The 25,312-nt window shown below is 38.0% G+C and overlaps 1 protein-coding gene across 1 annotated transcript in view; it reads left to right on the forward strand.

Annotated features, from left to right (window-relative positions):
• Nucleotides 1-25,312, forward strand: part of LOC112043742 (inaD-like protein) — a 165,101-nt gene that overhangs the window by 47,971 nt on the left and 91,818 nt on the right. The window contains exons 10-18 of the mRNA XM_052888385.1: nucleotides 490-613; nucleotides 1,512-1,724; nucleotides 2,529-2,699; nucleotides 3,266-3,403; nucleotides 8,060-8,192; nucleotides 9,102-9,244; nucleotides 9,943-10,117; nucleotides 12,905-12,996; nucleotides 20,880-22,342. Of these exons, the coding sequence (XP_052744345.1) occupies nucleotides 490-613; nucleotides 1,512-1,724; nucleotides 2,529-2,699; nucleotides 3,266-3,403; nucleotides 8,060-8,192; nucleotides 9,102-9,244; nucleotides 9,943-10,117; nucleotides 12,905-12,996; nucleotides 20,880-22,342 (2,652 nt within the window). The remainder of the gene's footprint in view (nucleotides 1-489; nucleotides 614-1,511; nucleotides 1,725-2,528; nucleotides 2,700-3,265; nucleotides 3,404-8,059; nucleotides 8,193-9,101; nucleotides 9,245-9,942; nucleotides 10,118-12,904; nucleotides 12,997-20,879; nucleotides 22,343-25,312) is intronic.

Below are 25,312 nucleotides of genomic sequence, written 5' to 3' on the forward strand. Positions count from 1 at the left end.
ACGATGATGATGATGATATAATTTATTCCCGTATTCATCTTTCATTTCGGCCATTCCGGTTTCATAAACAATTCCAAATGATCGTTGTCATCATAGTTTGGCCTATGTTATTTTCTATGTCGCTTAAAATCATCTATATAAATCGTTAGATTGGCCCCTAAATATTAAAGAAAGCGCAATGTTATGCCATTACTCAAAGACGTGCACGCACATCTTATTTTAATACGCAACGACCTGCTGTAAGTGAACGTGGACCTAAAAAAATATTTTACTGTTTTTTCTTGTTTAATCCCTTATTTATGTCTTGGTGTTCATTTTGGAAATGTAAAAACACAAGCCGCTACATGAATTAAGAGAAAGGTGCTACTTTCCACGGGTAAGTATTTGCGAAACAAATGACAATTCCAAGACGCTTCGGGGCCCATCTAACGATCTACGATCGATGGCTGAAATCATTATCTGGGATAAAAATGTATGATCTCATTGCAGGTATCTCCGCGGGGCGGGGTTTGAGCGGTTGCAGAAGGCACTAGCGGCGCAGGGCGGCAGGAGGTCGCCCATAGCGCCTCCGAGCCCCTCCGTCACCTCCCTCGCCAAATATAGCTTTAGCGTGGTAAGGTTCAATGACTGTTTTTTTAAAAGAATATTTTATTTTTGCCATTATTTTTTTTAATAATGACCAATATTTCCTTTTCTCTCCAACTAGTCTGAAAAGACTGAGATAACAGTGGGTAAGATAGTAGACCAGCAGGCGGGATCGAACCTCCCGCTCTCGGTGATGAGTCCGGCCCCAGTTAGTTATTAGGTTGCCAGTCCACCGAAGCGAAGCGAGGCAGCGGAGCCGAGAAACGGATAAATATTAACCAATAGGATTGCACAAAATCTCCGCTCCTTTTATGTGGACAGGGACTTGCGATTTACTTAAAAAATTCATATAAAACCGGTAAGCGGAGCGGGCAAACGGAGCAGGTTAAATGAATTAAATCTAACATTTATTTATTTATTAACTTCGCTCCGCTCCGGTGGATAGACCTACTCGTAATAGGCACTGAGCTTGCTTTCATTTAAGAATTATTCAGGTAACATTTTCAGCTCTGGGATTGTAATTGTTGGTGGTGATACGAGTGCCTCCTCGTACTTCAGAGAGCAGCGAGCATGTTAAAGAATTAAACAATATCATCATCAGCTCGTTAACTTTTTGTTTAGCTGGTGGGAGGCTTCGGCCGTGGCTAGTTACCGGCAAAGACGTACTCATACCGCCAAGCGATTTAGCGTTCCAGTATGATGCCGTGTAGAAACAGAAAGGAGTGTGGATTTTCATCCTCTTTCTAACAAGTTAGCCCGCTTCCATCTTAGATTGCATCATCACTTACCATGTGAGATTGTAGTCAAGGGCTAACTTGTAAATCATAAAAAAGGCTTAGGCTTAAGCTCCACTCCCTCTAATATAAGAAGGGCTGGCTGATTATGACGTAGAAAAGCTTATAGAAACAAATTAACTTCACTTCCAGTACGACGAATCGACTGTCATAGAGGCTGAACCTGACTCTGAGATACAACCGCACCTACCGTCGCCGACGTCACCTTCAGACGAGGCGGAGATAGTCATAGGCAGAGACGACGACATCTCCGAGAGAGAGATCCGGCGCATCCAGGACAAGTGGCGGGACATCTTGCAGGACGAGCCGGACTGGCCCGGACACCAGTACCAGTATGATGTTATTGTGAGTAAGAGTTTACACTGACTATTTTATTTCTCGAGAGAGGCATGATAGCCCAGTGAATATGACCTCTGCCTCCGATTGTGGAAGGTGTGGATTCGAATCCGGTCCGGGGCATGCACCTCCAACTTTTCAGTTGTGTGCATTTTAAGAAATAAAAATTTTAATAAAAAAAATTCAACCGACTTCCAACTCAAAAGATAACTTTAACTAAAAAGCAAAAAATAACACCCTACCTATGTGCTACCTTCTGATCAGTTTGAAGGCGGTGCCAAGCCAATGGAATTATCGCTGGACATACATAAAAAAAAAAAAAACATACATACAGCCGAACGTAGAACCTCCTCCTTTTTGGAAGTCGGTTAATTAAATATCACGTGAGACATCACGTGTAATATTTAATTTCTTGAAATGTGCAACACGGAGGTGCATGCCCCGGGCTATCACTGCCACGTGACTTTTCCAATTATGTTTGTGTCAATCGGAATTCTTGAGAATTTCACAAGAAAAATAAGTCCACAAAATACATGAAAATTAGTTTTCCCGAAAAAAAAGAATATTATTATGAAAAACCACTAAACGATTAATTTTGAATAACTTACTAGCTAAATTTAAATCATAATATATATTAATATTCCAAATAGGTACGGTTTGTGAGATTGTAGGGGTAAACTGGATGGAACTGGTTCTGCAGAACCGAATTTAAAAATTCTTTTACCAATAGAGTTTTAGGATTATCCCTGTATTCCCTCGGGAGCGGGATCGCGATCGCGAATCTGCTAATTCTGTATATATTTGTATTTCCAGGTGGGTTCCATAATGAAAGAGAAGGACAGCGGATTGGGCATCTCGCTAGAAGGCACGGTGCGCGTGGTGGGGGGCAAGGAGGTGCAGGCGAGGCATTACATTAGAGCCATCGCGCCCAACAGTCCCGTCTCCAAGCTGGGCATTTATAAAGTGGGAGATGAGTTGTTAGAGGTATGCATGTTAAAATATAGTGAAATGAGTATTTTTCTTCTTAAAGTGGAAATAAATGTAGTTAGCTTATTTAAATTCATATTAATTTATTCCATGTAGGCTTAGTTTACAAGCACTTTTGAATCGTCAGGTCCGTCGGTTTGTAGTGTACCTACTCTAGGCATTAGGTACTCTACCGCTCCTCTTTATTTGAATTCGATGCTGTAGAAGTGGGTGCAAGAGGATTACCAGCAAAATGTCATAGAACCATCAGCTTAGACCTTGGCCTCGCTAGAACTGCAGCAAGTTTAATATTAGTCAGGGTATCCAAAGCTGCTCTGTTACCAACAATGGCTTGGCAAGGAGAACAAAACTAACGGAGAACGTGAGAGTCAACATGTCATGATGGAGCTTCTTATCTCTATTAAAAAAATATTATTCATGGTATTAGTTTACGACTGTGTCGGAGTTCATAATGTACGATTACATACTTTTGTCTTTTATACTTGTACCTTCTAAGGTTAGGAAACACTTTTTTAGGTTAGGCAATTCAAAATTAAATCACCTCAAAATAATATTTTTTACAGGTAAACGGAATGCGTGTACTAGGAGCGCATCACGTGGAGGTGGTGACCCGGTTGCGCGCGGTCAAGTCGCCCGTGCTGCTCGTGGTGGTGAGGAAGCGCAGCGAGCCGCACGCCAGAGCTGAAACATGCTTTGCCAGAGTTAGTACTTAAATCAATAACTGTCAGAGATGATGGTCTAAGAGCCTGTAGTTGTCAGACCTTTATTTTATAAAATTTCGTACCATGAGTAGGTACATTAGGCCATTCAGGAGTTTTAGGCAGGTAGGCAGGTCCAGACACTCAAACACATAAACTGTAATATTTTATATTTTCTTTGAGATAACATGAGAAATAATTGGATAACCGTTATAGATATAAAGATTTAATATAAGAGTCTCTGAAGATTTTTTTATTATGAAATCTTGGAGGTCTGGCAATCAAAGGCTCTCGCTTTATAGATGTTCTACACCTCCTGCCAAAAACAACACGCACTGTAAAATAAATAATTCCTGCTTTCGTTTTCCCCTACAATTTACAAATCAAGAGTTAAGCAAGTTTTCTTCTGTACTTATATTATTTATACTTTTCTCACTTTGTACTCGTTGGTTTAAAAGTAAGGTATCGTTAGCGTTGCTTGATCAAAACTTTGCGGTAAATTAAGACGACATTTTTAGACGTCCGTCGGTGAAATCAAAGTCAAGGTTTAACCTTGTGTTAACTCTTATTTCATTATTTTAACTTGATCGTTCAATTTTCCTGCCTAAGTTCGTGTCTAACAACCATTAATGTGTATGGTTGGCATGCGTTACCTTAACAGTTTTTGAACTTGACACTGTTTAACTTCACTAAAACTTTCCGATGTCAAAATGCCGTGAACAAAGTTCAATGTTATGAATAAATGCCTTGACGGATCTTCAAATAGTGTTACCTCCACGAACTACCTACTAATAAATTCGTGATTCTCTCATTCATGCTATCTACGTACCTTTACTATTTATAATGTTTATTTAGAATAAAAAAAAACATGATTTACTAAATAAATTGGTATTCGTAAGTCGTATTGATCTGTTGAAGTTATTGCTTTAATGTGACTTTTCACACTTAGAAATACCTTGTTGAAATTCAAGTAGTAGTGTTTCTAGGTAGGATTTTTCACAAGCACCTTTTTATTTAGTCAAAGTTGTCGTAACTGTGTTGTTGTGCTGAAGAAATATAATATATTTTTTTTTTACTAACGAAAAGTGGAGCGCCCATTTTCGTCCCTAACTAAATAACCTTTTGCAGCTTATATTGAATAAGCAAAAAATTACTTTGCTTTTTTACTGAGACGAGTCAGCAAACAAACAAAAGCGTACTTTGGTCCGAGACGAACCCACAACACACTCAGCCAAGGTTTATTTTCTTATTTATCATCATTTTACAAAATTATCTAGAACTAAGTACACAGTAAGTACACAGGGGTGTAAGGGGGAGGCTAGTACCAGTCAGTCTCCCCAACTGCCAACCTCACCTGCTCGTGGTGCACCCTGCAGATGGACCGACGAGGCTCTGGCGACCGACGAATGGCGGTATATCCATTCCCACAGGCTAGATTACGAAATGCCTCAGGCCGGTGTCGGGCAGCAGCGACACCGGCGCGAGTAATCTAGCACTGCGCTGACCAACCCGCATGCCCAGCGTGGTCAGTACTGGGCAAAACTTTGTATGGACGGCAAAAACAAAACACAGCCCCTAGTCCCCGGCAGCCCCGCTATTCCTGGCTCTGGCAGCGGTTATGGTAACGGCGGGGCAAGGGGTGTTAAGAATCTCCGGCAGAGATTCCGCTGCCAACCCCGACGACTAGACCTGGCAACATACAACGCACGCACTTTGAGGTCCGACGAAAAGGTCATCGAGCTGGAAGAAGTTATGAGCAAGTTGCACTGGGATATCATAGGATTGTCTGAAGTCCGAAGAGAGGGGGAGGGCTCGATAATCCTTGAATCCGGCAACATGCTCTACTACCGGGAGGGCGACCAACAGTCCCAGGGTGGTGTCGGATTTATCGTTCACAAGTCCCTCGTGAACAATGTTGTAAATGTCGAGAGTGTGTCGAGCAGGGTAGCGTTCCTGGTCCTCCGAATTACCAAACGGTATTCGTTGAAGGTTATACAGGTTTACGCACCGACCTCGACACATCCCGACGAGGAGGTAGAGGTATTGTATGAGGATATTTCTAAAGCCATACATGCCTCAAACTCTTATTACAATGTTGTGATGGGGGATTTTAACGCAAAGCTGGGCGAACGTAGCGGTTCAGAGTTGAAAGTGGGACGATTTGGATATGGGCAACGGAACGATAGGGGCCAAATGTTGGCTGACTTCATGGAGAAGGAGGGCCTCTTTATGATGAACTCCTTCTTCAAGAAGCCACCACATAGGAAATGGACCTGGATGAGCCCCGATGGTTCCACGAAAAACGAGATCGACTTCATCTTGTCTACCAGACGGCAAATATTCAACGATGTTTCTGTGATCCATAGGGTGAAAACCGGTAGCGATCACCGAATGGTTAGAGGCACGTTGAATATCAACATTCAGCTGGAACGGTATCGACTGGTGAAGTCTACGCTCCGACCTACTCGTGCCCATATTCAAAACCCCGAGTCCTTTCAACTAGAACTGCAGAACCGCTTTGATTGCCTAGCAAATTGCGAAACTGTGGACGATCTGAACAACAGGTTCGTGGAAACTGTCCATTCCGTTGGGTCTAAGTTCTATAAGACCCACCGTGCGAAAAGAACCAAAAAGTTCTCGGACCAAACACTTAAACTCATGGAAGAGAGGCAAGAAATGAGATTACAGTCTTCAGCAGATGCGTCAAAATACCGACAAATCAGTAGACAGATCTCTAAGTCGCAAACCAGCGACTTGCGAAATTTCAATACCGAGCGTATTAAAAATGCGATTGAAAATAATCGAGGCTCGAAAGTTTTCGCCAGAGATCTGTCTATTGGACAGAGGCAGCTGACGCGTTTGAAGACCGAACACGGTAATCTAATTTCTTCCAAGCCCGAGTTATTAAGTGAGGTCGAGAAGTTCTATGGACAGCTATACACGACTACTCAGCAGCCTGTTGCCAATTTGGCTAAAGACCCCAGAGCCAAGTTGACCCGACACTATACCGAAGATATCCCGGACGTCAGCCTATACGAGATTAGTGTGGCTCTCAAACACCTGAAGAACAATAAGGCGCCAGGTGAGGACGGAATCACAGCAGAACTCCTGAAAGCGGGTGGAAAACCGATACTTAAAGTCCTTCAGCGATTGTTCAATTCCGTCATTCACGAGGGCACGACGCCTGAGGCGTGGCATAGGAGCGTGGTGGTTCTGTTCTTCAAAAAAGGTGACAACACCTTGCTGAAGAATTACAGACCCATCTCGCTGCTAAGCCATGTTTACAAATTGTTCTCGAGAGTCATTACGAATCGTCTCGCTAATAGGTTTGACGACTTCCAGCCTCCCGAACAAGCCGGTTTCCGAAAAGGCTTTAGTACCATAGACCACATCCATACGCTGCGGCAGGTTATACAGAAGACTCACGAGTATAACCAGCCACTTTGCTTAGCGTTTGTGGACTATGAGAAAGCCTTCGATTCGGTGGAAACCTGGGCTGTGCTAAGGTCATTGCAGAGATGCCGAATTGATTACAGGTATATCCAAGCGTTGAAGTGCTTGTACGAAAACGCCACTATGTCAGTCCGTATTCAGGATCAGACTACGAGGCCAATCCAGTTGCAGCGAGGAGTGCGTCAGGGAGATGTGATCTCTCCGAAGCTATTTACCGCCGCACTGGAAGACGTCTTTAAGCTTCTGGACTGGAGCGGACTTGGCATCAACATCAATGGCGAGTACATCACTCAACTGCGGTTCGCGGATGATGTAGTCATCATGGCACAGACTCTGGATGACCTTAGTACCATGCTCAATGACCTCAGCAGCGTTTCTCAACAGGTGGGCCTGAAAATGAACATGGGCAAAACAAAAATAATGTGTAATGCTCATGTATCGCTCCACCCAGTTATAGTTGAGAACGCTGCACTCGAAATTGTAGACGAATACATATACCTAGGACATATGATCCAGTTAGGTAGGTCCAATTTCGAGAAAGAGGTGAACCGTCGAATCCAACTCGGCTGGGCTGCATTCGGGAAGCTTCGCGACATCTTTTCGTCCGAAATTCCTCAGTGCCTGAAGACAAAAGTCTTCGAACAGTGCGTGTTGCCAGTGATGACCTATGGTTCCGAGACTTGGTCGCTAACTATGGGCCTCATAAGAAGGCTTAGAGTCACACAGAGGGCGATGGAACGAGCTATGTTAGGAGTATCTCTGCGTGATCGAATCAGAAATGAGGAGATCCGCAGAAGAACCAAAGTCACCGACATAGCTCAACGAGTTGCGAAGCTGAAGTGGCAATGGGCGGGGCACATAGTTCGAAGAGCCGATGGACGTTGGGGTCCCAAAGTGCTGGAATGGCGACCCCGCACTAGTAAGCGCAGTGTTGGCCGACCCCCCACCAGGTGGACTGACGACATCAAGCGAGTCGCAGGGATTCGCTGGATGCAGGCGGCTCAGTATCGTGATGTTTGGAAGTCCCTACAAAAGGCCTATGTCCTGCAGTGGACGTCCATCGGCTGATATGATGATGATGATGATGATGATGAAGTACACAGTCATATAGTGCATTTTAATACCAAGCTTTACTTTTTCAACCTATTAAACGCAAGCTTATACGTAATGACGATGGTGTACTTAACCTGTGTTCTTCTCATGTAGAGTAGCATCGTGGGAGGGAGTCTGCAAGACCTCCTAGCGCCCCCTCAGCGGTTGATCAAGGCCAAGTCGGAGAGTTCGGTGGCGTCGCTCTGCAGTGCCAGCACTGTCATGTCAGCCGGCCATGATCATGACGGTAAGTTGATTTTACATTATAGTACGAGATCCGGTATATGGAATATATACCCTCATCTGAGGGCCTAGTGGCAGTTTGATACTGTTACTGTCACATAACGTAAGCGCGAATTTATAAGGAATTGAAACAGCGCCATCTAGTAGCACTACTGCACAACTGTTTCAATTCCATATAAATTTGCGTTTACGTCAACGTGATAGTGACAGTATGAAAATATTGAAAACTCCCACTAGGCACACTGTTAATTATTTGGGATACGAAATAAATTATAGAAAATAATCACATAAACACATTACAATTGTTGTCTAGTGAAATTGCGCCCGGTGAGCATGAAATGATTTTTTTTAATTTATTTTACCTAGATACTTCCTTCTTTACTTACTCGTAACTAATAAAAGTACACTCGTAATATACCCAATAGAATTGAAAACGTAAAGGTTGCCTGCTTTCACACTGCAACTGTGGGGTTGCCAGATAATATAAACAATTAATTAATGTAATCTGGTTCATAGTTTCCTAGATTTTGTATAAAGAATATATTTGGCCGCAATTTGACGAGGCATTTATTAGCAATGTGTCAATGTGAATATTTTCTTTCATTTAGTTTTTATCCCAAATATATAACAGGTGAGGATATATATTTCTTACTCCGGATCTTGGACCATTATCAATAGTCAGTTATTTATCTAAGTACTTACTATCAAAGTTTACAAGTGGGTCAAACCGCGGTTTCTAAATAGTTTTGAATATTGTAAATATGTAAAGTTCGTGAGTTTGTAAGGTTGTAGGGAATAATCTTCGGATTTACTTACAAGTTAGTCCTTGACTACAATCACACCTGATTTGTTTTAACCGCGGGCTATTTATTTTAACCACGGGAATGGTAATTACTCTTCGTATTATTGGCAGAGTTTTGCACAGAAGAGCTAGAGCGGAACCGGTCCAGGTCGCTGGAGCCGCTGAGCGGGCTGGCGATGTGGAGCGACCAGGTGCAGCTCATCGAGCTGCAGAAGGAGGAGCGCGGGCTTGGCTTCTCCATCCTGGACTACCTGGTGAGCGCAGTGCGTGTGTACTCTAAATCCAAACTAGCAGACGCCCGCGACTTCGTCTCAAAAGTGTCTCGAAATGTGCTCAAAAGTGCATTATTCCGGGATGAAAAGTAGCCTTTGGTAAATCATATCATGCACCTCCAACTTTTCAGTTGTGTGCATTTTATGAAATAAATATCACGTAAAGGAAAAACATCGTGAGAAAACCTGCATAATTAAAAAATAAGAAAATTCTCATTTTCTTAATTCCAGCGTGTGTGAAGTCTCTCAATCCGCATTGGGCCAGCGTGGTAGACTATTTTTTTTTTTTTTTTAATAAATATACTTAAACAATACACATCACTATCCAGCCCCAAAGTAAGAATACAGAGCAGCTTGTGTTATGGGTATTAATATAGTTGATATTATAATATTCAAATACATTTATTTTATATACTACATATAAATACTTATATAATGTATAAATACACACAGACACTGGAAAACACTCATGCTCATCACACAAATATTTTCCAGTTGTGGGAATCGAACCCACGGCCGTGGATGCAGAAAGAAAGGGTAGTGACCTACTACCAACTGCGCCACGCGGCTGTCTAATTATTTGTTGTATACTGTATTGGCCTAACCCCTCTCATTCTGAGAGGAGACTCGTGCTTAGCAGTGAGCCGAATATGGGTTGTTAATGATGATGATGTCTCCAGGATCCATCAGAGCCGGGCAGTTCAGTGATCGTGGTGCGCTCGGTGGTGGGCGGCGGCGCGGCGGCGGCGGACGGGCGGCTGGCGCCGGGCGACCGGCTGGTGTCCGTCAACGGGCTCGACGTGTCCAGGAGCCCGCTGGCGGTGGCGGTCAGAGCCATCAAGAGTGCTCCGAAAGGTAAGGAACAAATCCATTTTGTTCTATTTATTTATTTATTTAGAAAGGAATACTTACAGCTAAATACAAAGATAATAAAAGTAACAACATAGGAAACTTACAAGTTTACAAGTTTTCGCAAATAAATTTTACATATTAGATAGCAAGCTCGCAAGGAAAACATACTTCAATAAAACATAATCTATATATATATAAAAATGAATTGCTGTTCGTTAGTCTCGCTAAAACTCAAGAACGGCTTAACGGATTTATCTTATTTTGGTCTTGAAATGTTCGTGGAGGTATAGGGAAGGTTTAGAAGGTGAGAAAAAATGAAATAATTTCCGGGAAAACCCTAAAAACTGCCCTTTTCTATTGCCCATACAAACGTTTAACAGTCAAGCCGTAGGGGTAGGGGTAGGGTAGGGGTAGGGTAGGGTTAGGGTAGGGGTAGAGTAGGGATAGAGAATAAGTGCACTTATGTCAAAACGAAGCTTGACCGGGTCCGCTAGTCCAATATAAAAAAAAGAGATAATGATAATAATAATAGAGATAAATTAATAGAAAAGTCGAAAGAGAAAACAAAAACAACAAAACTAAATTGATAAGTAAACAAGCTAGCTTAACAAACTTAGTTCTGCGACAAATATATTGCCCGCCCGCCCCTGCCACATGAGTTTGCTAATCCTTTGGGCTACGTCATTATTAATTTCGTTCTACGGATTTCCTCGTTCTGAATTTAGTCTGCGGCTCGTTAAAAGAATTGCCCATAATGAAATAAAAATATTAAATCTTTGTATGTAAGCGCACAGAAAAACGAACTCCAATCCAAAAGCAAACACATCTAGCCTACGGAGCCATGCCAGCCAATAAATGAATTATGCGTAAACGCGTTTCCCTCGTTTATAAATAAAAGAGCTAGGCGCCTAAGCAATTCGTAGATATGTATTTTTGCTATCCCAAACAAAACAGAATATAAATAACTTTTAACTGCCACAAAACAAAATTGTGTTTGTGTTAGTTTAGTAGCAATAACAAACAGCTATGGTTTATTCGAAAACGCATAAACGACACGAACAACATGTTCGTATACTGGGAACTGAAAGTATTTTACGATATATTCCGCGACTATTATTGGATAGCAGTCGTGTTTCAGTGCCATTTTCTCAATATTTTGCTCAAAACGTATGAAAAGAATACTTTAAGTAAAACTTTCAAATCATTTCAATAAAACTCAGGTTAAATTATAAAAAAATAAAATATCAAATAAAGTCGTAATAGTGACAAAAAATGCACAACTACTTAGGTATAGATATTATGTAATTCTAATGAGATATTTACTCATCTGAAAATATAAATACAGTTTATCTTATCAAGTGTAAATAGTGCTGTAAAAAGAACTGCAAATATTTGTGATACAGTTGATATATAAATGACAATCAAGTGATCACATCTTACTCGTCAGGTTGTGATTTGTGTTGTGTTATATTATAATTTAAAATTTTGTTAATTATAACAGTACAAGTACATTTTATATGTATTAATTTTTAATTGTTGACCGTTCCGCCGCACTTGGGATAGTTTTGTGTTGTCTTTAACGAGAATTACATTGTCCATCGTATTTTTCTTGTAAGTTTTAATTGTTCTTGTTGTTTATCGTTGCCATCATCATTATTATTTACTCTGTACTTATAAACAGAGATTCTGTGATAGATAATATTCGTGATTTTATGACATTTAGAAGGTTCCATGGTCCCAATAGCTACTACGGTACAAGCTTCGTAGAATCTACGAAGCTTGTACCGTAGTAGCTATTAAAGACACCTAGCCGGTTTCAAAGGTTTGGAAATGGGTGCTCCAAAGTGCGTTTGCGATTGGGTGTTATTCTGTTACGATCACTATCATAATTATGATACTGACAATTACCAGTTGGCCTATTTCCTATTTTGCTCTTTATTATTTATCATGATGACAAAATGTCATCTGTACAATGTGATACAAATTAAAAAATGTCATCCAGTGCTTACTGGTTGATATTATTATGTAGATGACATTTTGTTATTTGGTTTCTTGTATATTTTAATAGGTTGATAATAAAGACCAAAATAATGAATTGATAGTGAATAGATAGATGGCTTAAGGAGCTCTCCATGACACGGTGGTGTAACCAACTCAGGGCTGAATTTATACTGAACCTTGGAAAAAGGTAAACTCAATATTTTATAGCTAGCGTACCTATCCCTTCGGGATCCGAAGCCACATGATATCCACCCTACAAATAATATCCTAACTAATTGGATCAACGAAACAGTTAATACCTAAAAGTAGCTATTATGTATTTGTAAATATATATTTTTAGCAAAAGCCTCAAAAATAGGAAAACCAATGTCGAACTAAGGTCACAACATTTGTCAGGACCACTTAATTAACAAATCAAACTGTAACTAAAATAATACCCTAGAATGGCAGAGAATGACCTTGAGTGGAGTCACGCACTTGTGAACGTTGTGTGTAGGGTGAAATGCGCCTTTGACAGTTAACAAACACTCCCATTTTCCACTCAAATAAAGAATTACACGACAAGAAATGGGGATGGCTCGAACGCCACGAGCACACTGAAGCCGACCGTACGACGAGCACCTTATATCGCAAGTCGTTCCCGCCAACCAATCGCTACCTCTCTCTAAATCCCTAATCTTTACGCAAACAAGTCGCGCTACCTAGCGTCGGCACGAGCCAACGCGATATCGAGTGACATCATATCCGTCTCAGACTACTATTTCCTACAATATTAAAATTTTGTTTCAGGCACAGTTACTATAGGTGTCGCCAAGCCGCTGCCTTGTAGCACGGTGGTCGGCGGGGAAAGGGCCAACGGACACAGCGTGCAAAGCAGCCAGGTCAGTCAGCACTAGAACTATCACTTACAATAACATACACAAGTAGGTACAGGCATAAACTGCTGCCTACCCTTACGTGTAGTTCAATTTCCATATTGGTCTATAGTCTGGCTAATCTGTAGTGTACCCGGTAGTGTCTACCCTGGTTGATTATCTTATTCACGCCTCTGATCAGTAAATCATTATGAATATAACTTCTATACTTGCCTTAATTGTTGAGTCAATAGACTCTGACTCTGAATATAAATAAAAAAAATCTGTAATTGTTAGGCAAACATTGAAAATAAAATGTACAACAATTAAAAATATTTTGATGTTTACGTCTGTCAACATCAAAATATAGCATAGCAAAAATATAACATAGGTGTAAAATTACTTATATTCTACTTACAATAGCATTGGATTGGGTGGTATCTATATTGTTGAGAAAAAATATAAAAGATGATAAAATATTAAAATAAAATATTTATAACATTTTTCGATGCGTTTGTACAAAAGAGCGAGACAAAGCTACGTATTGAACAAAGGTGTGTTGTCATATCTAGCTTCGTCTCTTTCACGCTACAGTCGTAATAAAAATACCCTGTTTTGTGTTGTGTTAAAATTTTGTACACTGAGGGGAAAAATCGTAAAGTAAGTCGCTTTTAACTTTTAAGCTTTTCCTTAATGCTTAGAGCAGTATATATCAATAAAGTTCTTTGAGCATGCATTTATCATTTAATATGCATATTTGTACAATAAAGGGAATCTACCGCTCTAAGATTTAATTTACTTACTGAATTTTGGATAATTATCGCATCTAATTATTATTTATTTTATTTTTAGCGTAAGAATTTTTCCCTTTAGTGTACAATGAATTATTATTTTGCATGCATCTTTTTAGTCAATAATATTATTTAATTAATGTTATCTTGTATCTGATAAAGACTAATAAATTACATACTAAATCCTTTTCTACGCTTACAAATAGCTGATACTTTATCATGATACCTAATACTATGTACTCTATCTAAATTGCCATTAATATACTCAGAGGCACAATTATTCGTCCACTTTAATGTGACGCGAGTATATTGAAGTGGGCGGATAATTGTGCGTCTGAGATAGAAAGAATACTCTTGTACTTCTTTAATTTTTGTTATAATACTTATTTTATTTTGTTACAATATTTTAACTTTAACCATTAGATTCGTTTTCAAACTACTTTTTCTGAGTGCTATTTGCTACAATTTATATAAAGTATTTTGCTTCTCTAGTTGCCTTAACAAATAGATCTTTTCTATCAGTAAAAAAACTATTGTTCATTTCGCATTAATTAAGTAATTTATATAAGTTTTAAATATTGTCCTAGTTTTCTATAGGCGGATGACTATTTATTTATTTAACCCACATTCAAATAGTGACTTTCTGTACCGCTTTTCTTTACCATATTTATACAATACGACATTGCAAGTCTTGAATTCATCTTAGCTCTCTGTCTAACACGATACTGTGGACAGAGAGAGATAGAGACGAATTTGAAACTCACACTGTCGAGTTATAAACATCGTTTAAGAATAGTGGTACTGCACTTCTTCTTTAGATGGCATTTTGCTTTAACACATGCTCGTAATTTTCTTGAAAGTAAACCGAGTTTACATTACATATAATCAGAGGCACAATCCGCTCACTTTGATATACGCGAGTATACAAAAGTGGGTGGATAATTGTGGCTCTGAGTATATTAACAGATATAAATAAACTCAAAATATCTCGTTTTCTTCTATTTCAGAGATTGGAGTACTTCACGAAGATCCTTCGCTTGATCATGTCCCTTCACCGGGACATCATGGAACTCCAACTACAATGCACTCATGACGTCATTGATGCTCCCTTCAGAGTTCCGCCGAAGATCAAAGCAGAGATCATCATGAAATGACAGGAAAACAGAAACAAATGCGTCGTTAGCATGGAAATTGCAGAGCCTTTCGGCAATTAAGGCGTATGTTGTACTTTTAAAACAAAAGCCATTCCGGTGCGTTTGCGATTGCGTTTGTAGGCGTTGTGCGTTTTGTAACGCAAAACTTGGTATAGTACTAAGAATGAATAAAAGATATGAACTAATAATACGCTGACCCTTGTCTTTGGTGTTAGAAATAATTTGTGTTGTTCATTTGTGAGACACATGCTTAAGCGTGCACTTTAATGTCTTTCTCTCACTCGCTCTCTCTCTCTCTCTCTATCTATTGTCCTTGATAAATTGGATTGCAATTAAATAGTTTTAACTAATCTATTATTATTATTTAACGTTAAAATTATTATTGTAAGTGATTCTACTTTGGTGGGTTTAGGTTTAGTAACAAAAATCATCGTATGTGGGAATTTGACTAAAACCAGATTGTTAACGATAAAAATTATATTGTAATATTCTTCCTTCAATGTATTCCTCTTTAACCTTCTAGATTTTACCTACACACCTTTCTTGAAACTAGGATTAAAACTTGTATTTAAGTCTGACAAAATATTTAAGGCCGGTGTGTTTTTAATGTATTAATATAACGATGTATATATCGCGTCGAAACGTCCATGTAAATCTTTTTAGGGCCTAAACATGAATTCGAGAACCTCAGACGTATTTATGTAGCTAGACGCTGCATTTCATTCTGTAGTATGCGTGCGGTATCTAGCTAAATACAAGTCTGTGGACAACGCTCGAAAAGTATGAAAAATGTAGGTTCGGGCCCTAAATATACTTGGTTGTATAATACAACGTAGCAATTTGTCTGTGTTGTAGTCAATTAAATGTGATATATATAATTGGTGTTATATTTTAATGATGGAAATTTAATGATATAAATAATATTTTTTTGTAATTTTCTTATTGATGTCCATTATTAGATGCTATACGTACAACTTTTGTGTTCCCCACACAACAATCTTTATAGTTATAAAAATATAGGTTTTAAACATTTCACTTTCAATATTTTCAAATGGCAATTGATTTTCATATTTTCGTTAAAGCAAGAAGGTTCTTACGGTCTATGGAAAGACAAAGTATTAAAATTGCAAGAAAAATATTGAATAAAACATAACTTTGACAATATTATTGTGCGTCTGCGGGGGTTCGAAAGTTGTACTTTGCGGAGACAGCTAGGGTTAACTTATAAACTATAGGTTTATGTGGCAAATTTAACCATTACTCAACGACTTAAGGTATCAAGCACGGGTTAATTAACTAGGTACTATTTTGATTGTGTTGGTTCGACTGAGTTATCCCTCAACTTGATTCTTTGAAAACAGAAAACAGAGTTTGATATTACTACTTCCACTAGTACATAGTGTTATATATTTAGAGTAACAATTATCCGCCTTCTTTATGACACGAGTATATTAAACTGGGCGGATAATTGTGCCTCTGAGTATATTTTACATTGTCACCCAATTGAGTAAAAAAAATTAGGAAGTCACACTGTCGAGTTATAAAACATCAACACATATTAGCGATACTTTAGACCACCGCCACTATAGCGAGTCCTCTAAAAATAATTAATTACCGCCAACTGGTACAACCCTTTTACTAAGTATCACATAGGAACCAGCATGAACGCACCAACGCGTTTGACTATGTTTCTTTAAAATTCAAATTCAAATTCAAAATTCATTTATTTCAAGTAGGCTCAGTTTACAAGCACTTTTGACACGTCAGTTGACTATTTGTAAAGATTCTACCACCGGTTCGGAAGGCAGGTTCTGCTGAGAAGATACCGGCAAGAAACTCAACAGTTGCTCTTTTGAAAAAGTCATACAGTATTACAATTTACATTTGATAACAATTAAATTACAATTTCTTATAGTTTTATTTCCTGTGTGAAGGTGGAAGCTGATCCAATGGCCTCCATGCACCTTTGACGTTAAGGAACTCATCAATAGTGTAGTAACCTTGAATAAGTAAATGTTTTTTAACACATTGCTTAAAGTTGTGCATTGGCAAGTCCATCACAGTCTTGGGGATCTTGTTATAGAAGAGTACACCCAAACCCACAAAAGATTTTTTAACTCTTTGGAGACGATATGCAGAAATAACTAACTTATGCCCGTGTCTAGTAAGACGTGGGTTTAGATCTCCTTTTCGTTTGTACAAATTAATATTTTGTCTCACATAAACTATACTGTTATATATATACTGACAGGCTACTGTTAAAATGCCTATTTCTTTAAACTTTTGACGAAGGGACTCGCGTGATTTTAGTTGATATATTGCTCGAATTGCTCTTTTTTGAAGTACAAATATAGAATGTATATCAGCAGCCTTGCCCCACAACAAAATACCGTAAGACATTACGCTGTGAAAGTACGCAAAATAAACAAGTCTAGCTGTATCAACATCAGTAAACTGTCTTATTTTTCTCACTGCAAAAGCAGCTGAGCTGAGTTTACCTGACAGTTTTTCTATATGAGCACCCCACTGAAGTTTAGAATCCAAGGTCACTCCCAGGAAAACTGTGGAATTCTCTATTTCTAGTGTTTCACCATTGATCATTATAGACTTATCTAATTTTATAACATTTGGTAATGAAAACTCAATACATTTAGTTTTCTTTGCATTTAAAAGTAAGTTGTTAACAGTGAACCAATGCGACACATGCGATAAGGCACGGTTTACATCGTCGGAATTATCTTTACTTCTGTCACTCTTAAAAATTAGGGATGTGTCGTCAGCAAACAGTACTATCTCACAGATGCCGCTAACATGGTGTGGTAAATCGTTTATGTACACTAGGAATAGAAAAGGACCCAGAATTGAACCCTGTGGGACGCCCATTGTGTTAGAAAAACCGCGAGACTTTGAATCATTTATGCATACCTTTTGTGTTCTATCACTAAGATAAGAGGCGATGAGATCGAGTGCAACACTTTTTATGCCATAGTGGCTTAACTTAAGTAAAAGAATGTTATGGTCAACACAATCGAATGCTTTGGACAAATCACAAAATACACCAATAGCATTCTTAGCATTTTCCCATGCATCATATATATGTTTTAAAAGTTTAGCACTTGCATCAGTTGTACTGCGACCTTTAGTAAAACCATACTGTTCAGGGTGAAATAAATTATTTAAATTAAAATGACTTAAAAGTTGATTTAAAATGATTTTTTCAAAAACCTTACTAAGTGTTGGCAGTATTGTAATTGGTCTATAATTATTAACATCAGTTTTGTCACCTGATTTAAAAAGTGGTAACAGTTTGCCATGTTTCATTAGGTTCGGAAAGATACCCAAATCCACGCATTCATTAAAAATAATAGCTAAGTGGGGAGCAATGACATCAATGATGTTAGATATTACTTTCACTGACATGCCCCACATGTCTCCAGTTCTTTTTAATTTTAACAGTTTAAAAGTTTTTTTAATGTCTGATACAGTTATATGATGAAATTCAAAAAGAACGTTGCACTCTTTAACATGGCCTCTTAATATCCTCTGGGCTTCCGTAGCAGAAGAGTCCAGTGAATCTGTTAACAAGATAGGAACATTCTGGAAAAAGTCTTCAAAGGCATTAACAACCTCGTTATCGGTGTTTATCTTTTTATCATTGACAATTAATTCAAAACTCATATCACGTGGTCTAATTTTGCCTGATTCTTTATTAATTATGTTCCAGGTTGTTTGTACCTTGTTTTCAGATTTTATTATTCTATCTTTGATGTGTAATGATTTTGCAAGAATACAAACACGTTTGAAAATTTTTGAATAGTTTTTTACATGTTCTAAATATGTTCGCGTTTGATTATACTGTTTCTCCTCGTACAACTCGTACAATCTGTCTCTACTTTTGTAAATGCCTACAGTAGCCCATTCGCTAAACTTTAATTTTTGAGTAACATTAATACGTTTAAAGTTAAAAATTTTACAAAACTCTTTGTCTATTGTCTTGAACAGCGTACCAAATAGCCTGTCTGGGTGACTATTTTCAAATGAAAGACTTGGAATTTTTGAAGAAATTATGCTTTTAAATCGCTCTAATTTACCTTCAGTTATCGGCCTATACTTCATCAGCTGATATCGTATTTAAGTGTAAATTAACAAAAAACTCTTTTAGTTTGTTAAATTTTTATCAATACACTTAATATGCTTCAATTATTATAGGTAACTATGCATTTTGCCCCATAAAACATGGTCCCAATATTTTGTCCAGAGTGCGCGCACAATGAGTTTGCGCGTGGCCAAAATCGGAACAATTTTTGCACTTTCAAGGCAAGAGTGAATAAGTATCTTCTAGGCAGCGCCAGCCCGAAGTAAATTTGAGAACAGAGCGAAATTCAATTATGGCGCCTCTCCTGTTTGCTGCTAATAATATATACCTATACCACTTGTGAGTGCAAAGTAAGTATGGAATGTGAAGATCTCGACCATACTCTGTGACCAACGTTCTTTATCATTTAGGCGCCCTCTAGGATTTGGCGCCTAAAGCGACTACTCCGTTCGCCGTATGGGCGGCCCTGCTTCTAGGCAAGAGCGATTCATCTTAGACCTCATCATTGCTTTCCTTCAGGCTTGACTGTAGTCAAGCGCAAGCCTACTACATAGAAAAAGAATTAATCAAAAGTGCCACCAGCTTGTCACCTACGAGTATCTCTATCTATCTGTTGGTGGGTAAAAGAGATAACTAAAGCTGGCAAAGTGCGCCGCCAATCCAGTCGCGCGCAGACTTATTTTGCGCGCATTCTTGTGTCTAATCTAAGGTATCCTATTAAGAAAAAAACATTTGTATTTGGTGAAGGAGTTTTCTTGTTCGCCTCCAATTAATTTGTGTTTCTTCTAAAGAAGTAATGTCATTTTTATAGTTTATCCAGTACCTGACATGGCCCATTTACCCATCCAATCCCATCCAATCCCATCCCATCCCATCACAATGTTAAAGTTATGATGTTACAGGTATTACTCAAACATATCATAGAATGTAAGTTTAATTTAAGCAAAGCAAATAGTAACTGACATTTAATAGAAAAGCTAGAAAATAAATATTTTTAAAATAAAATGAATAATTATTCTATTTTGTTTCCGCGAAAAGAATAATTTTGCGATTGCAATTGACTATTGTGAAACATTCTCTAAAGATATACTTAGATTTAGATATGATAGTGATTAAATTGTGCTTTGGTTTGGTTTGTGCGTGGAATAAAGCAGAATATTTTTACTACGTAAATACACTCGTAAAAGTACAGTAAAGTACTAGCTGACGTCGCGTGGTTTCACTCACGTAGTTTCCGTTCCCGTAAGAATACGGGGATAATATATAACCTATAGGTTTCCTCAATAAATGGGCTATCTAACACTGAAATTATTTTTTAAATCAAACCAGGTAGTTCCTGAGATTAGCGCGTTCAAACAAACAAACAAACTCTTCAGCTTTATAATATTAGTATAAATAAGAAGATAGCGTAAACTATTTTGTCCCATAAATATTAGTGAGTCACTTCTTTGCCCTATCACGAGAAACATGCGACGGAAAAAAGCTAAGGATGCTGAAAGTGTTTTTTTATAATCAAAATTAATAAAGTTGAGAGTGGGTAAAATATATTCTGCTCTTTAACATAAAGCAATCATTATGTGATTTAATTTATTAAAATAGATGTGAGATTTATAAATAATATGTGTATGTTTTTTCTAAGATGATGGTTTAAGATTTTAAATAATATTATACATAAGCAAAAATAAATTGTTGTTAAAATTATAAATATTTTTGATGTTCGAGCTTTAAGATTAGTTTTGAATGTTGTTCATAAACGCTTTGTTGTGTGCAAAAATAAATGTTTTTAAAAAAATATTTTGTTTTTTCTTGCCACCTGAATCATATTTAATTATAAAGTTAGAATTTACATAATTTCTTTTAATTCCTTAGGAATGTATCAACTCACTGGCATCAGATGATCATACCGGGATGGATTCATTTCACGAATGTTTACAAGAATATGGCGAGGGTTTGGAAGTTGTGCAGATATGCTTAGAGCCTGAAGAGTCATCTTTGAAAGATGAAGAACTGTCTGCGTTGGCGGATCTCAGTTACGATGATTGTAAAAAGATAAACAGTTTGGATGACGACATTAATATTATAGAAATTGGCATGAAAAATGAAGTTGAAAAGATTAACGGAACATCAGAATTGAAACCATCTAAGTCAGATGACTCTTTAGATGAACAGGATGACGATATGACTATAACTGAAGATGACGTCCTTATTGCACCAAGAGAATTAAGCAAACGAAGCAAATCTGCGGACAGAAAAGGCACAAATGAAGAAAGATGTTTATCAAAGCAGCAGAGTAAAGATATTTCAACGTCTGATGAAATGGTGTTTGCAGTAACACCGACGGGCTTAGAAAGAATTAGTTTTGAAAAATACTGGAAAGATACAGATACGAGTAAAGATAAATTGAATAACGAAAGTTTGAAAGGTAGTCTGAATTCACCTGAGGACGACATCAGTTTTTACGATGCAACCACGAGAATTTCCGTCCAGGAGCAAAACAATACCCTGCTTTACATTGACCATGAAATCGACGGTTACGAAACATGCCTCGAAGACGACTCGTCGTCTGTAAAGTGTTCAGAAAAAAACAGCCATAAAATCAACGGGGAGAGCGAAGAGATCAAAGACTTGGGTAAACACGATAAAATAGCTATTAGAAACAAAGACAGCGATACTCGTGCCAAAACTATTAACGATCAGAACACTGCCAATGCCGTGGACGAAGTGTCGTCTTATGGTTACCCCTATGTGGAAGAACACATAATAAAACAAATGAAGTCTTTAAGAATAGAACCTCTAAATATAAACATAGGTATTAAAAAATCAAAGAAAAAAAGTCCGACCAAGCCATCGAAGAGTGAGCGCCGATGCGTCGAATACTATAACGACCAAGCGGAATGCTTGAAAGAGATACGCCAAAGAAAGCGCGAAGAAGAAGAGAAAAAAACAAAAGAAGATCAGAGGAGTTTATTAGAAGGCAGAGTGTCGGCGATGGAGAAAAAAATGCAGTTTATAAAGAAAGACCCCAGTGAAGACTCCACAGATGCGGAAAGCAGTTACGTGCCCGGTTGTCATAAATGTTTCTTAGAGAGTTACGCGTATGAAATCACAAAGGCATACATAGAGAAAGCGGCGTCATGTAAATATTGTGATGTTATAAAGGACATGTTGGAAGTGCCTAATTTGAAATCAAATAGAAGAAGATCTGCACCAGCGTTGGTGAACCTGGAGAGCTCCTCAGACTCTGAAGATGAATACTTGCTAGGGGTCCCCAGTGTTTGTAGAAGAAAATCTGCGGATCCTTTGAAGTTTCCACTACCGTCGAGGAGATCCAGGTGAGAACTTTAAATTAAACTTACCGATTCCCTTAGTCAAAACAAGGAAGTAGTTCAGTTATAAATTCATTTACAATTTTTGATTCGTATAAGCTTAACATGTCAGAGTATTCTTGCAACAATTCTTCCTAAAAACTTAAACCAAGAAAACAGAACAAGAAGTTTTTTAACAATTAATGAAAATTATAAACAACATTATAATACCTATATTAATGCAAAACGTCATTCATGACGAAATCTCCAGAAACCGCATGACGTAAAAAGATGAAATTTGGCAGGAATAGTTAATAGATAATAGATAGATTTTGCGTTAAGGCCGGATTAAAGATGTCTAAATGCGAATGAAATCGCGGGCGTCCGCTAGTTTTTATATAATTTGTTAGATTAGATGTTTTGTTAAAGTTTAAACCGAGAAATTTTCTTGGTTGCATTAGATACAGAACCTTACGTTACGATAGAATGTAACATTTAACTAAACAGTTATTGAGTGAAAATTTATATATGAACATATACTCTCTACAGGAAATCATAACTAGGGTATTTAATTAGCCATTACAATCCCAAATTAGATTGTTGTCTCATGAACTACCGTTTAATGATTCTAAATGCGTTTTGATACGATGCCAATATAAGAGGATGTAAATAATGTCACTTTGATGTTTTAATTAGCGGGATAATAAACGACGTGCTTAATAGTTTAATGAGGTACTATTTTATCGAGTAGGATTATTGATGGTCTTACTGATGAATAGGTTCTAACATAATCACAGGCCTATCAAGACAGATCTTTGTCTACAAGACGGAGGTCCTAGGTTCCATCTCCGGCTAGGCCAATTGAGGTTTACTTAATTGGTCCATTTCTGGCTGGTGAGAGGCTTCGGCGTGGCTAGTTACAGCAAATACGTACCGCCATGCGATTTAGCGTTCCGGTATGATGTCGTGTAGAAACCGAAAGGGGTGTGATTTTCATCCTCCTCCTAACAAGTTAGCCCGCTTCATCTTAGCATGGATCATCACTTACCATCAGGATTAGACAAGATTGTAGTCAAGGGTTAACTTGTAAAAATTATCAGTTTACTCGTATTGATAAGCAAATTGATAAATAATAATTACTGAAATGATAGATATCTTTGTCTTATGTTCTTCCAGCTTTCAACATTTTTCTTGATTTCACTTTTACCTACAAGTTTGTACGGAACTCGGTGCGAGTCCGACTCCCACTTGCCCGGTTTTTTTATATTTGCCTCTCTATCATTTCTCTTTCATAAAATGAGTTAGAAAATAATTGAATATTATCTCTCCGACGTAGTCAAATGAGCATTGACGCGAGATTTCCTGAGCACGTGAACTGTAATGCGATGAAACCTTTTCAGTGAGGACAAACATCTTTCACACAAAGCCTTAACAAAGGCCATTGTAATATCAATTTTAATACCTTAGAACAAAGTCTCATTTCGTACAATATCTCCATTCAAATATCAATAGACGTGCGATTCAAATGAAACTTTATTGAATTCATGGTACGAGACATTTCTGAATGGATTTTGGATACAAACGATTTTGTAGAGGTCACCAATTTGATATTAGTTTCATAAGTTTAAGAGAGTTTCATTGTTTTAAATTCCGATTTCGGACAGTGTTATTGGTATTTGAGTTTCCTTTCTGAGGGTTTGGTGGAGTTGATAGTTTGTCCCTTTGTTTTATGACTAGTATGTTTAGAAAATGCCAGGTAAAAGTTTTGTCAGGTATTTTATCTACATCACTGCTCTGCATAGGTATAATCTATGAGGCTATCGTACTAACATTCATTATTGGTTAGAGATAGCCTCTTTAAGGCTTAGGTAATGCTAATATATAAGTTCTTACGTCAACGTCAAGTTATTTTTTGTAACTCACTACAGGCCTTTTTATAAGAGAATTTGGAGTTGAGAACCACTATGCTGGTATGATGTGAGCTGGCAGGCAAAGGATATTTGACTTTATTACTATTAGATTATAACTTCATTTTTTTGCTAACAGTTCCGATCATGGTGATCAAGACTCGGGAGTATAACGTCACAAACTTCATAGTAGTATAAAAAAAATTTGGAAGAAAGAAAATCTCAATATTTTAAGGGGCTCCTACTGGCTCGAAGCTAGTAGCCTGACGGCCTCCGTGGCGCCTGGGTTCGATCCCCGGCTGGGCCGATTGAGGCTTTGGCCGTGGCTAGTTACCACCCTACCGGCAAAGACGTACCGCCAAGCGATTTAGCGTTTTGGTACGATGTCGTGTAGAAACCGAAAGGGGTGTGGATTTTCATCCTCCTCCGAATAAGTTAGCCTGCTACCATCTTAGATTACATCAGCACTTACCATCAGATGAGATTACAGTCAAGGGCTAAATTAAAAATAAAAAAAGCCACATATTTCAAACTCACATAAGATAAGTACTCGGCCAGTAAGTCAGTTGATAAGTTGATTAGAAATGTTATAATTATTTTTTTTAAACGAAAAACCATGTTGACAGTTTTAATAAAGCATTTTTTCAATTTACCAACCCCGATAGTCCTCAGTGCAATATCGTTCACTGGGCATTAAATAAATTAACATTGTACACTAACTTTCCATTAATAAAATTTAAACTGTCGGACCGAGAACTCCCGTGTTCTTACTGTAATTAGTTAGTAGTACTCGTGAGTAGGCAACGTAATATTGTTATACCTTTGAGAATACAAAAAAGGTTAAGCGATTGGCCTTTTATGCGGCATTGAAAATGTTCCATGAAAGTTACTTTTGTTATGAGTTAATAGATTTTGTTGATTGGTTTGATGACCTCGCTGGTATGCGTTGCTTTTTTGTGGAAATAATCGTTGGATAAAACTTACGGCCCACTTAATGGTAAGTGAAAGCCACTTTTAATCAGAACACTTCACAGCGCAAGCAAAGTTACTCGTATCAACTCGTCTAAAGCGCTGTTCAGCAGGCTGATTC

Source organism: Bicyclus anynana, chromosome 2 (genome assembly GCF_947172395.1).
Source record: "Bicyclus anynana chromosome 2, ilBicAnyn1.1, whole genome shotgun sequence".
NCBI classification, from domain to species: Eukaryota; Metazoa; Arthropoda; class Insecta; order Lepidoptera; family Nymphalidae; genus Bicyclus; species Bicyclus anynana.